This window comes from Dendrobates tinctorius, unplaced genomic scaffold, assembly GCF_039654945.1.
Source record: "Dendrobates tinctorius isolate UK_male_01 unplaced genomic scaffold, ASM3965494v1 ptg000089l, whole genome shotgun sequence".
NCBI lineage: Eukaryota > Metazoa > Chordata > Amphibia > Anura > Dendrobatidae > Dendrobates > Dendrobates tinctorius.
Genome location: NW_027361757.1, coordinates 9,611,535 through 9,624,720, shown reverse-complemented (window position 1 = coordinate 9,624,720; position 13,186 = coordinate 9,611,535). Strand labels below are relative to the sequence as shown.

General features: G+C 41.9%; 1 protein-coding gene across 1 annotated transcript in view; it reads left to right on the top strand.

Moving 5' to 3' along the window:
* The window catches only part of SPOCK2 (SPARC (osteonectin), cwcv and kazal like domains proteoglycan 2), a 240,746-nt gene that overhangs the window by 204,086 nt on the left and 23,474 nt on the right, over window positions 1-13,186 (top strand). Inside the window, exons 3-4 of the mRNA XM_073585799.1 lie at window positions 5,720-5,834; window positions 9,874-9,988. Coding sequence (XP_073441900.1) covers window positions 5,720-5,834; window positions 9,874-9,988 — 230 coding nt within the window. The remainder of the gene's footprint in view (window positions 1-5,719; window positions 5,835-9,873; window positions 9,989-13,186) is intronic.

The following is a 13,186-nucleotide window of genomic DNA, read 5'->3' as shown; positions in this document are numbered from 1 at the left end:
AAGGCCAGTAATTGACGGCAGCGGTCATGTGCTCACAATCGCTGCAGCCAAATGAGAAAAGAATGGGGGCAGGCAGGGGGACAAATGCTGGAATGGCGAGGGATTTCGTAGGCAAGTAGTGTGTGCAGAGAACAAATTGGGAACCCATTTTTATAATGTCAGGTGTTCTGTAGTCAATTCACTTTTCTATGAAAGGTTGTCTATTCATATCTGGAAGTTATAAGAATATTTGAATCTATTTAACACTAAAATACAATTGCCGATAGGGTTGTATACTTATTTCTGATATATGCTGATAAAACAAATGCAGAACAAAGGAAATTTGAACAGAAAAGAGCAGCGAAAGCTTAGAATTTTCAGTCATGGAGTTGAGTAGAAAAGACAGGCATTGTGTAAAGGACTAATTAGTAATCCTCAGCATGAAGGATGCTCGTCTAGTGAAGGACTTCTAGCGCAGGGAGCAAGTTGTGCTGTTTCTTAATAAATTAGATTCATTTGTTTAGTCTGTACTAAACAAACAGCTCTGGAGCCTTCTGGAAATTCAATCTATTTTGTACTGGGCTGCTGTAGAAGATTAGAAAGAAGCCTCTTTGTATGCTGTGGAACAGCCTCAATGTTTCTGGTCGTATTGAGCGATGTAAGGTTCTCTACTGGCTTGCTCAATGTTATATTGTATATCAATAACATCTAGCTCACTTCTGATCATTATAAGTTTCATTGGATTATTACCCGTATCAGCATAAAGTGGGTTGGAGTAACTCAATTGCAGAAGTACAGAAATACTTCAGTGCTATTGCTGAAAATTAGAGATTCTTAGGACCCAGTCCAGTGATCACATCAACTGCGGTTGTTGGATGGGAACCCGGTAAACTGCCTCTTACTCAAGAACATCCCTGGCTCCTCTTTTGATTAGTTGGCCTGTGACAACGTCATCAGTGCAGTGCAATGCACATGCGCCATGCCAGGCTAGCTACTCAAAAGAAAAGCCGCGGATGCTGGGAAATAGGAGGCAAGCAAATCACTCCCTGCCAATGGCCGCAGAATACTGACCTGGCTGGTCAACTGGGTCCTGCAAACCAATTTACACCACCTCTAATGGCAATGCATTGCTCTTATTTATTTTATAAATGGCATGTAGAAGCAGATAATATGTTTTATTAGATTGTATCACATATTTTAAATTCTATGTTAACCTGGTTTGATAGTCATAAAGAGGCTCCGGTATTTTTATCTGACTTTTCATCAAACATATCTTGGTAGAGTTCACACTAGCTTCTGCTGAACACAGTAATCTGGCTTTTTTTTCTGTAGCTTATATTAAAAGCTTTGTTGTGTAGCCTGGGACAATGTTAGCAGAGTCATCTCATAATTACAGAGTAGGGGATTTAATTACAGTTAATAGCACTATTCCACTGCAAGATAAAACAAAATATCAGGCTATTTACACACAGATAAACCTTTGTATACTGCTTCTTTGTAACTCTTTAGTCTCTGGTTTCTCGAAGAAGACTGTATTGCTTTATTAACACTTCTATAAACTATGTTTTATGGAATGACTTTTGATTTGCAAAATAAAATTGGGCAAAATTTTAGCCTATAGACATGCAAGACAGGTAGAGACATACCCCAAAAGACTTGCAGCAGTAATTGCAGCAAAAGGTGGTCCTACAAAGTATCGACTCAGGGGGGCTGAATAGAGATGCACAGCACAATTTTCAGATTTGTATTCTAAAAGCATAAGAAAACTATGGATCACTTCCTTTACACTTCACAAATATTTGCTACTTTCTGTTGGTATGTCACATAAAATCCCAGGAAAATACACTTTGAACTTTGTGGGTGTAATGGGAGAAAATGTGGAAAAATTAATGGGGTATGAATACTTTTTCAAGGCAAAAAAATAAATATATCATGTATATATCCAGAGGGGAAAATAACTATTTGATACACACTCCAATTTTGCAAGTTTCCCCACCTACAAAGAGGTCTGTAATTTTTATCTTAGATACTCTTCAATTGTGAGAGACAGAATCTAAAAAAAGACCAGAAAATCAAATTGTATGATTTTTAAGTAATTAAATAGCATTTTATTGCATGAAATATGTATTTGATCACCTATCAGCTAGCAAGAACTCTGTCTCACAGACCTGTTAGTTTTTCTTTAAGAAGCCCTCCTACTGTACACTCATTATTACCTGTACTAATTGCACCTGTTTGAATTTTTTTACCTGCACAAAAGACACCTGTCCACATACAACCAATCACATTCCAACCTTTACACCATGGCCAAGACCAAAGAGCTGTCTAAGGACACCAGGGACAAGACCTGCACAAGGCTGGGATGGGCAGCAGAAAAATAGGCAAGTAGCTTGGTTAGAAGGCAAGAACTGTTGGTGCAATTATTAGAAAATGGAAGAAACACAAGATGACTGTCAATCTTCCTCGTTATGGGTCTCCATGCAAGATCTCACCTCGTGGGGTAAGCATGATTCTGAGAAGGGTTATGAATCAGCCCAGAACTACACGGGAGGACCCACTCAATGACCTGAAGAGAACTGGGACCACAGTCTCAAATATTACAGTTAGTAACACACTACACCATCATGGTTTAAAATGATCCAGAGGATGCATTGGAGAAGGTCATGTGGCCTGATGAGACCACGCTAGAACTTTTTAGTTTCAACTCCATTAGCCGTGTTTGGAGGAAGAAGGATGAGCACAACCCAAAGAACACTGTCTCAATCGTGAAGCGTGGTGGGGGAAAAATCATGCTTTGGGAGTACTTTTTTGCAAAGGGGACAGGACAACTGCACAGCATTCAAGGAAGGATGGATGGGGTCATGTATCACGAGATTTTGCCCAACTACTTCCTTCCCTCAGTTATGGCATTTGAAGATGGGTCGTGGCTGGTTCTTCCAACATGACAATGACCCAAAACACACAGCCAGGGCAACTAAGGTGTGGCTCCATAAGAAACTCTTCAAGGTCCTATAAAGTCAAGGTCATTTCAAGGTCCTGGCCTATCCTGTCTCCAGACCTGAACCCAGAGGAAGCTGAAACTCAATGTTGCCCAACAACAGCCACAAAACCTGATATATCTGGTGAAGATCTGTATGGAGGAGTGGGCCAAAATCCGTGCAGCAGTGTGTGCAAACTTAGTCAAGAACTACTGGAAACGTCTGACCTCTCTAATTGCAAACAAAGGTTTCTATACCAAATATTAAGTTCAGCTTTTCTATTGTATCAAATACTTATTTCATGCAATGAAATGCGCAAATTGTCTCTTCAGAGAGGAAGAAGAGACAACTTGCATATTTCTCAGAGGAGCATTGCGGCTTTAAGTCTCCTCATCGGCATGCTTAGCATGTCAATCTTCCCAAGGAGAGACAATACTTCTTGGATGCAATGAAATGCAAATTAATTATGTAAACATCATGCCATGTGATTGTGAAGAATATTTGAGCTATAATTTCTAGTCAATCATTTGTATGCTACTTGGCATTTGTTTATAATGCTCCCTTCCTTTTTACAGCTGTAACAGGACACCTAGTTCTGCAGGTGGCCAAGCCTTAAAAGGATGTGAGTGACAGATCTCATACCTTGAGCCAGCTAAGCTCAGGACAAAAGTTTTGCTTGCAATAATGGAGTCCATGCAGTATAACTGCTTTTTCCACCCAGCTAGGGTTTTATAAGGAGAATGTGGACTTATCGTATGGCCTAACCACACACCGGTTACATTTTTGAGATCTCTGGAATGCACCAAATGCCTTCAAGGGTCTCGATCCACTCTAGCACTCCAGTGTGGAGAGTTACATAGAATTGCTAGTAGGTTCCAGATAGCAAAGCTGTGTTTGGTCTCAATGCATAGCAGGGGCACAATCGGATGCGTTGGTGCCCAAACCAAATCCTTAGGACGGTCCGTTAAAGAGTTATATGACCCATCTTAGGTTTTGGAGTTTTTAGCTGCCAGAGGCTAAAGGTACTGTCACACTAAGCGATATTGCTAGCAATATCGCTATAACTTATGACGTTATAGCGATATTGCTAGCGACATCGCTGTGTGTGATACTTACCTATGACCCGCTCCCCCGCTGGTTATCGCTGATCGCGCGAGAACGTCCAGGACTGTTTCTCGTCGTCAGCTTCCTGCAGCACTTCCTGTGGAGAGATAAGCGACGAGCGTGGAGCCGGGCGGGAGGACGCAGGATCACCTAGTGTGACAGGTAAGTAGCGACCCCCATCCCCAGCCATGTCGCTGGTGAGATCTGCCTGTGTGGCAGCTCACTAGCGACCACTTAGCGATGTACCAGCGATCCTGACCGCGTCATATCTCTGGCCGGGATCGCTGGTACATCGCTAAGTGTGACAGTACCTTTAGGGAGGGTATTTAGGTTCAGCCCAGAGGGCAGGAGGGAAGGGACCCAAGGGGGTTAATTGCTCATGTAAAGGATGGCCTTTGGCTTTTCTATGGGAACATTGCAACAACATATCTTATGGGAGAAGTCAGGAAACAGAGGGAACCACCAGTCCTCCCATGTGGCATCCCCTCCCCCGCAAGCCAGAATTTTCATCTGACTGGTAGCTGACTCGTATATTCTGCATACTTTTTCCTACCACTATTGTATTTGCATATCTGACCATTGTATATGTATAACCACTGTTTATAAAGTGCTTTGCCTAGTGTGCCCTTAAGGCAATTAAATATATCATTTAACATTGGTCTGTTCTTTTATCTTGATCCACGAATTCACTTTCAATGCTACCAGGGCTGGTTTCTGGCCAGCTATAATCCCATTAATGGACTGTGCTTATATGTAACGAGAAACCGGTGGCAGTCTTACCGGGCAGACCAGGCGCTGGTTCACTGGTACTAGTGAAAGGGGCCTCACAGTTTGTCACAGTTGTGAGCGAGTGTGGTGCCACATCAGTGACTGCGTGGGCCACATTTTCTCACTTCCCATACCTTCCTGGGCCCCTGTGGACAGGGGGTGTATGGGTAAAACTGTGCCAAGCTGACCTTACATATCCCCAGTGGGTGAGAAAAGTCATGTTGGTGCAAGTGAGGAGAGCGTACCACGTGACGTAATAGTGACATCGGGTGAGGTGGTGAGGTGCGGGATCCTCACAAGTGGTGGAAGCAGCGGTGGGATTCTGTGTGATCTTTCTGGTGCCATCATTCACGTTGATTTTCTGGATTTTTTTTACGATTCTGTCTCTCACAAAAAAAAATTACAGACCTCCCCATTCTTTGTAGGTGGGAAAACTTGTAAAATTGGCAGTGTATCATATATATATATATATATATATACATACATACAGTATATTTATGTAGTGTGATTTATATAATATATTTATTGGTATAACTTCTTGTGAACTCTGCATCCTGGCTTTTTACTTCCAACTTGTTAATGTTCTGTATTCATACTTGTGAGGGCCTTAAAGATAATCTGTAATTTTTGTTCTTATATTTTATCCCTTCGATACAAGTGCTACAGATCAGTGGGGTGTTGGCTTCTGATACTGCCACCGATCAATGCTCAGCAGGCAGAAGCACTGAGCTCCTCCATGAGCTCCTGCACAGAGCGCTGCATGTGCTCATAGACTCTCTGTCTGCAGTAATCTGCAGCAAGGAGAAAATATGAAAATATAATGATAGGTGCTCTGCAAATTTCTTTATATTGCTTTTTAATCTATTGACATACTGTTCTCCTCATTTCAGGTCTGGACACCACAAAGGACCCTTGCCAAAAAGTGAAATGCAGTCGACACAAGGTTTGCATAGCTCATGGATATCAGAAAGCAATGTGTATAAGTCGAAAGAAGTTGGAACACAGGTAAATACTGTATAAAAGACTATCTCCCGACTAGTTCAGTCTTTTCTCCTCACTCCATTTAATGAAATATGTTCTGTAGAATTCTGGTTTCTTATGAAAATAAGGTATTTTCCATATGTTCTCTCCACTCTTAATGGCTGGTTATTTGCATACAATATATGAAAAACAACCAGTTTTTGGTAATGTCTTTCTGTTCAATTGTCACATAGTACATACAGTACCGTATATACTGGAGTATAAGCTGACCCGAGTATAAGCCGAGGCACCTAATTTTACCTAAAAAAACTGGGAAAACGTATGACTCCAGTATAAGTCTGGTATGCATTGTCCCGTTATTCCTATCCTGGTATGCATGGGCTCCTCATCCTTACCCATGTCTGCCTGGCTCCTCATCCCTATCCTGGTTTGCCTGGCTCCTCATCCCTATCCTGGTATGCCTGGCTCCTCATCCCTATCCTGGTATTCCTGGCTCCTCATTCCTGTCCTGGTATGCATGGCTCCTCATCCCTATCCTGGTATGTATGGCTCCATCCCTATCCTTGAATGCATGGCTCCATCCCTATCCTTTGCATGCATGACCCCATCCTTATCCTGGTATGCCTGGCTCCTCATTCCTGTCCTGGTATGCATGGCTCCTCATTCCTGTCCTGGTATGCATGGCTCCATCCCTATCCTTGTATGCATGGCTCTAACCCTATCCTTGTATGCATGGCTCCATCTCTATCCTTGTATGCATGGCTCCATCTCTATCCTTGTATGCATGGCTCCATCCCTATCCTTTGCATGCATGACCCCATCCTTATCCTGGTATGATTGACCCCCATCAAGAAACATAAAAAAAAAACCATTACACTTACCTTCCTGCCTTCCCTCACAGCATCTTGTTCCAGTGCCAGCAACTGTTTTATGCTTGTAAGCAGCGCATGGCAGGGACGTCATGCACTGTTCACAAGCAAAGCACAGCTGCTGGAATACTCACTGATCCCCATGCCGGAACTATGTGCGTGGAGGGCAGTGAGTATTAAGTAGTGGGCACAGTGTCAGCCGCCGGGCGGACACATGTACCGCTACTTAAGATAAATATTCACCTCTCTCCACGCCCATGGGAGTGGAGAGAGGTGAATATTCATTTGTCTTAAGTAGCGGCACACGTGAGCACCCGGCAGCTGCAGGAAGCTGGCTGCTGCAGCTGACACTGTTCCTGCTATTCCAGAGAAATGAGTATTCATTGCCAGAAATATTCATTTCTCTTTAGCTGCGGGCACAGGAGTTAGCCCCAGCAGCCGGCTTCTGCCTCCTGTAAACAGATGCTCCGCCGCTGCCCCTCCCCCTCCATGTTCTGGACACCTCACTCGAGTATAAGCCGAGGGGGGCGTTTTCAGGATAAAAAAAATTTGCTGAAAAACTCTGCTTACACTTAAGTATATACGGTAGGTTTCAAAAAGACAGGGTTCCATCAAATTCAACCTCCTCAATCTATTATACCTTCTCTTTCTGATTGTTAACCCACAGTGACATTTATTATGTGAAAAGCGTCCAGCCCTTCAAATGTGGATATATTGTCTACAGTTACTACATCTTGGCATGGGGAGCCATTCCATAGTCTGACTGCTTTAACTGTAAAGAACTCTTTCCTATTTATCAGCTGGCATATCCTTTCCTCCCCATGTAATGAATTGTCACTGGTCTTTGCAACTGAAAAATGAAAATGTTACAGGTCTCAGAAAATGGCAACACAAGACAAAATATTTTTTCTTGCAAATTTTCTATTTTTTTTCTTCATTTCAATAATTTAAAAAAGCTTGCGAAATGAGGCATCTCTGTACTTGTACTGACCTGAAGAATCACGATGCCTGATCAATATTACTATACAAAGAACACTGTTAAAACCAAATCCAAAAACAAATGTCAAAATTGTGTTTTTTTTAGCAATTCATGGCACTTGGATTTTTTTCCTGTTTTCTAGTACATTATATGGTAAAATGAATGGGGTGATTCAAAAAAACAAGTCGTCATGCAAAAATGAAGCCCTTATATGGCTATGTGGACAGAAATATTAAAAAAGTCATAGTTATTGAAAAAAGGGGAACATAAAAACGAGAACACAAAAATGAAGATTAGGTGTGGCGGGAAGGTATTAAAAGGAACCATTATTGTGATTTACTAATCAATAGGTACAGTGGGTATGAAAAGTCTACACACCTCCATTAAAATGTCAGGTTTCTGTTATGTAAAAAAAAAATCATACCAGGAATCATTTCAGAACTGTTTCCATCTTTAAAGGGAATCTGTCACCAGATTTTTGCTTCCTCACCTGAGAGCACCAAGGTGTAGAGGTAGAGACCCTGCTTCTGACCATGTATCACTTAGTTTACTGAGTGCAGCAGTTGTGACACAATCAAAGTTTTAAGATGTAGCAAGTAGCAGAGCTCAGAAAGCTAACCCCGCTCATCCCAGGCTCTCTATGTACATTGTCCATTGGTAGTGAGTGACTTATCAGAGGAGGGGGTGTGGTCAGATAAATGCTCACAGGTACTCAAGTCCAGCAGTGATAATGTCCTGGTGTAAGTAAGCAACAGCGCACAGCCTAATAAGTGACACATCTTTGAAATCTGTGTCTCAGCTCCTATCTCCTGCTTTCTCAAGATTACATAGCAAAAACCTGCTGACAGATTCACTTTAATCATCTGTGTATCTATGACTGATTAACTTTTGTGTATTACAGTAACAATGCCAGCAAATCAATATAAGCCATCTGAAGTAAAAGGAAATATTAACTTGTCTGATGCACCATCTTTCCCTCAAACCAAATGTCTGTGTTTACCTCTGTCTCCACCTTCATTCAACTTAATGAGCAACAACTTTCTTCTCTTACTTTAATAATGAGAAAGTCATGTTCTCTGAATACAGACTGTACAGCTTTCACCCATAAATTGAAAGTGAAACAATTGTCTAGGAGGAGAAAGAAACACATTTCCATAATAAGATACTGTACATTACAACATCTCTTCTTTTCATGTGATCTATTGATTTTTAAAATAAGTATTAAAACAATAGTTATTCTTTCATGTGGGGGGTTAGATCTGTTTTGGAAGTAGAGGTGGTCTACAGCACTCTGCTGTTTACTTAAAAAGGTTGTCCACTACTTTAGTATTAATGACCTAGCCCTAGGATGGGTCATCAATGTCTGATCGGCCAGGGTCCAACACTCAGCCCATCTGCTGACCAGTTGTCATCGGTGTCGGTGGCCTTTGGCCAGAAATACTCAAGAGCGGAGCTGGCTGTCTTCTGATAGTGGTCGAGGCTTGGTACTACCCATTTGCCTCCTATTCATATCAATAGGAGGTGGATGTGTAGGACCCCGCGGAGGCCATTGTGAGAAGACAGCCAGCTCCACAAGTAAGTACTTCTGCCGCCAACACCAATAACAGCTGATTGTCAGAGGTGCGGGGTGTTGGACCCCGGCCGATCAGACATTGTTGACCTCTCCTAAGGATAGGTCATCAATGCTAAAGTAGTGGACAACCTCTTTAATTCCAGACTGGGCGGCAGGGACCCTCTCTCAGCAGATGGGTACTGGTGGATATTCCAGAGCTGTCTAGGAAGCCTCCTCTAAGCATGTTGCCCTTACATGGCCGGTGATCGATGCTCACGACTGAATCTGACTTTTAATACTACTCATGAAGTGCAGGCAAAAAAAACGATCAGATGGAAGTAAGAGTTTTCTTTATCCATGAATTATTTGATTGTACGTTAATATAATTCCTCCTCGTGCATTCTACATTCCAGCAGTGTGCCACCTGACAGCTGCTAACTAGCGTCCCTCATCCGCACCATCTGTGAAGCTTTCCTGTAGATGAAAGCTGTGTGCTGATACACTGTATCCATACAGACTGCTCTAAGGACACTGCTCGTACACAGACATGGATATCTCTGCTATGCTTTGGGCTACAAGTGAAATGTTTTTGGCCTTCAATCTTGATACCAATAGTTAGTTCCACAATATTTCATTTTTTATTGCCATTTTTGTCTTCCCCAGAATTAAACAACCCAATGTCAAACTCCAGGGGAACAAAGATAACCTTTGCAAACCATGCCATGTCACTCAGCCGGCATCAGTCTGTGGTTCTGATGGACACACGTACAGCTCCGTGGTGAGAAGTGATCGCATTTCTAGAGAGAAGACGTCTTCATAGTAGATATGATACTGACCAGTGGATTAATATTAAATAAAGGGGATGTGGGAATTGGCTACATAGCATATTCATTTCTAGAGCTATGGAGTTAGGGAAATTTGGGGCAACTTGCAGCACTTTATGATCAGTGGCAGTCCGACCTCTGCAAAGGCATCTAATCCTGAGAATTAATGGGGCTCTGGTCTGGTGTCCCTTACTCTCCTTTTTCTGCTTCCAGCCCAAAAGTATAGTAATCTGTAATGCAGCCACAAACAGTGAGGGGAACACTGTATTGTTTCCTTTCCTAAAGAGAATCTGTCACCAGGTTTTTGCTAACCCGTCTAAGAGCAGCAAAATGTAGAGGGAGAGACCCTGATTCCAGTGATGTGTCACTTGCTGCTCTGCATGCTGTAGTTTTGATAAAAATTCTCTCACTGTTTTATCTGCTGCAGATGTTATCTGAATGTTGAGCTCTGTATATCCCTGCCCTCATCACTGATTGGCATCTCTCTGCCCATGAACAGTGTTCACAGCTGCCAATCAGTGGTGGGGGAGCTCATGAATATGGAGGACTACCTGCTAGTCCTCTAGTGATAATCTCATGCTAAAAAACAGTGATTTTATGAAAACTACAACAAGCAGCCCAGTAAGTGACACATCACTGGAATCAGGGTCTCTACATCTGCATCATGCTGCTCTCAGATTAGTTGGCAGAAACCTGGAGACATATTCCCTTTAAGGAACCGAGGGGATTTAAGAGATCAGATCTCAACTGATCATAAAGGGATTACATATCATTACTTTACATGTCATCGCTTTTTAAAAATTGGGAAATCCCTTTAAAATCTATATAAGGGCAGCTAAATGAACGAGGTTGTTTTTATTCTTCTATATCCATATACTATAACTGAGCGTGATGATGGATGCATTGGTCCCTCTCCACCTAGGATGGAGCCACCACAGATCAGATATCTACTGTATATGTCAAAAAGAATTGTGATAGGAAACTATTTTATGAGAACCAAAAATATTAGATATTTCAGTAGCCAATAAATACTTAAAAATAGTATAAGACTAGTTTGAACAGAAGTGTGGCTTATAAGTTGCACATATACATGGGTGCAAATTAATATTACAGTGGGTACGGAAAGTATTCAGACCAGTTTACATTTTTCACTTTTTGTTTCATTGCAGTCATTTGGTAAATTAAAAAAAAATTCTTTTTTTTCCTCAATAATGTGCACTCTACAGCCCATCTTGACTGAAAAAAAACAAATGTAGACATTTTTGCAAATTTATTAAAAAAGAAAGACTGAAATATCACATGGTCATAAGTATTCAGACCCTTCACTCAGTATTGAGTAGCAGCACCCTTCTCAGCCAGTAGAGCCATGAATCTTCTTTGGAGTGATTCAACAAGTTTTTCACACATGGATTTGGGGATCCGCTGCCATTCTTCCTTGCAGATCCTCTCCAGTTCCATCAGGTTGGATGGTGAACGTTGGTGGACAGCCATTTTCAGATGTCTCCAGAGATGCTCAGTTGGGTTTAGGTTAGGGCTCTGGCTGGGCCAGTCAAGAATAGTCACAGAGTTGTTCTGAAGCCACTCCTTTGTTATTTTAGCTGTGTGCCTAGGGTTGGTTATTGCCTTGTTGGAAGGTGAACCTTTGGCCAAGTCTAAGGTCCGGAGCACTCTAGAAGAGGTTTTCATCCAGGATATCTCTGTACTTGACCGCATTCATGTTTCCTTCAATGACAACTAGTCGTTGTGTCCCTGCAGCTGAAAAACACCCCCATAGAATGATGCTGCCACCACCATGTTTCACTGTTGAGATTGTATTGGGCAGGTGATGAAAAGTGCCTGGTTATCTCCTCACATACTGCTTAGAATTATCACCAAAAAGTTTTATCTTCATCTCATCAGACAAGAGAATCTTATTTCTCATAGTCTGTTAGTCCTTCATGTGTTTTTTAGCAAACTCTATGTGGGCTTTCATATGTCTGGCACTGAGGAGAGGCTTCCGTCGGGCCACTCTGCCATAAAGGCCTGACTGGTGGAGGGCTGAGGTGATAGTTGACTTTGTGGAACTTTCTCCCATCTCCCTACTGCATCTGTGAAGCTCAGCCACAGTGATCTTGGGGTTCTTTTTTACCTCTCTGACCAAGGCTCTTCACCCACGATTGCTCAGTTTGGCTGGACGGCCAGGTCTAGGAAGACTTCTAGTGGTCCTAAACTTCTTCCATTTAAGGATTATGGAGGCCACTGTGCTCTGAGGACCCTTCAGTACTGCAGAAATTCTTTTTTAACCTTGTCCAGATCTGTGCCTTGCCACAATTCTGTCTCATTCTGTCTCATTCTGTCTCTGAGCTCCTTGGCCAGTTCTTTTGACCTCATGATTCTCATTTGGTCTGACATGCACTGTGAGGTCTTATATAGACAGGTGTGTGCCTTTATAAATCAAGTCCTATCAGCTTATTTAAACACAGCTGGAGTCCAATGAAGGAGTAGAACCATCTCAAGGAGGATCACAAGGAAATGGACAGCATGACTTAAATATGAGTATCTGTGCAAAGGGTCTGAATACTTATGACCATGTGATATTTCAGTTTTCATTTTTTAATACATTTGCGAAAATTTCTACATCTCTATTTTTTTCAGTCAAGATGGGGTGCAGAGTGTACATTAGGGTGACCGCAAAAAATCGATGTCGGAATTTTGTCCGTCTGGACCCCACAAAACGATTCCCCTTTCCAGATATTGAGATAGCCAAAATTTGAGCTCGATCAAATGACGTTAACCCGTGCCGCTCGTCGCTCAAAGTTTGAAAAAATCCAAATTGAGGTATTTTAAGATTTAGGTATTTTGCATAGTCTGTTAGACTATAAAGAATGTGACAACAACATTGCAGAAATAGCCCTGACCAAATTTTCGAACCATTTGTGGTATTTGAATGCAGAGTTGGTGGGATTATCGTTTTTTGATCCCACCATTACAGACAATGAAAAGTTGTTAATGGCTAATAAATTGCTCAGTAGCACAGATGAACCATCAGAGCACGCTAGGGTTGTAAATCCAAAAGTTAGGAAAGAAAAATTAAAAGAGGTAGGAAGTCACCGACTTTAACGACCTTCTGACAAAAGATGAAGAACAAAAGCAATATGTCCTGCAAGTTGTAA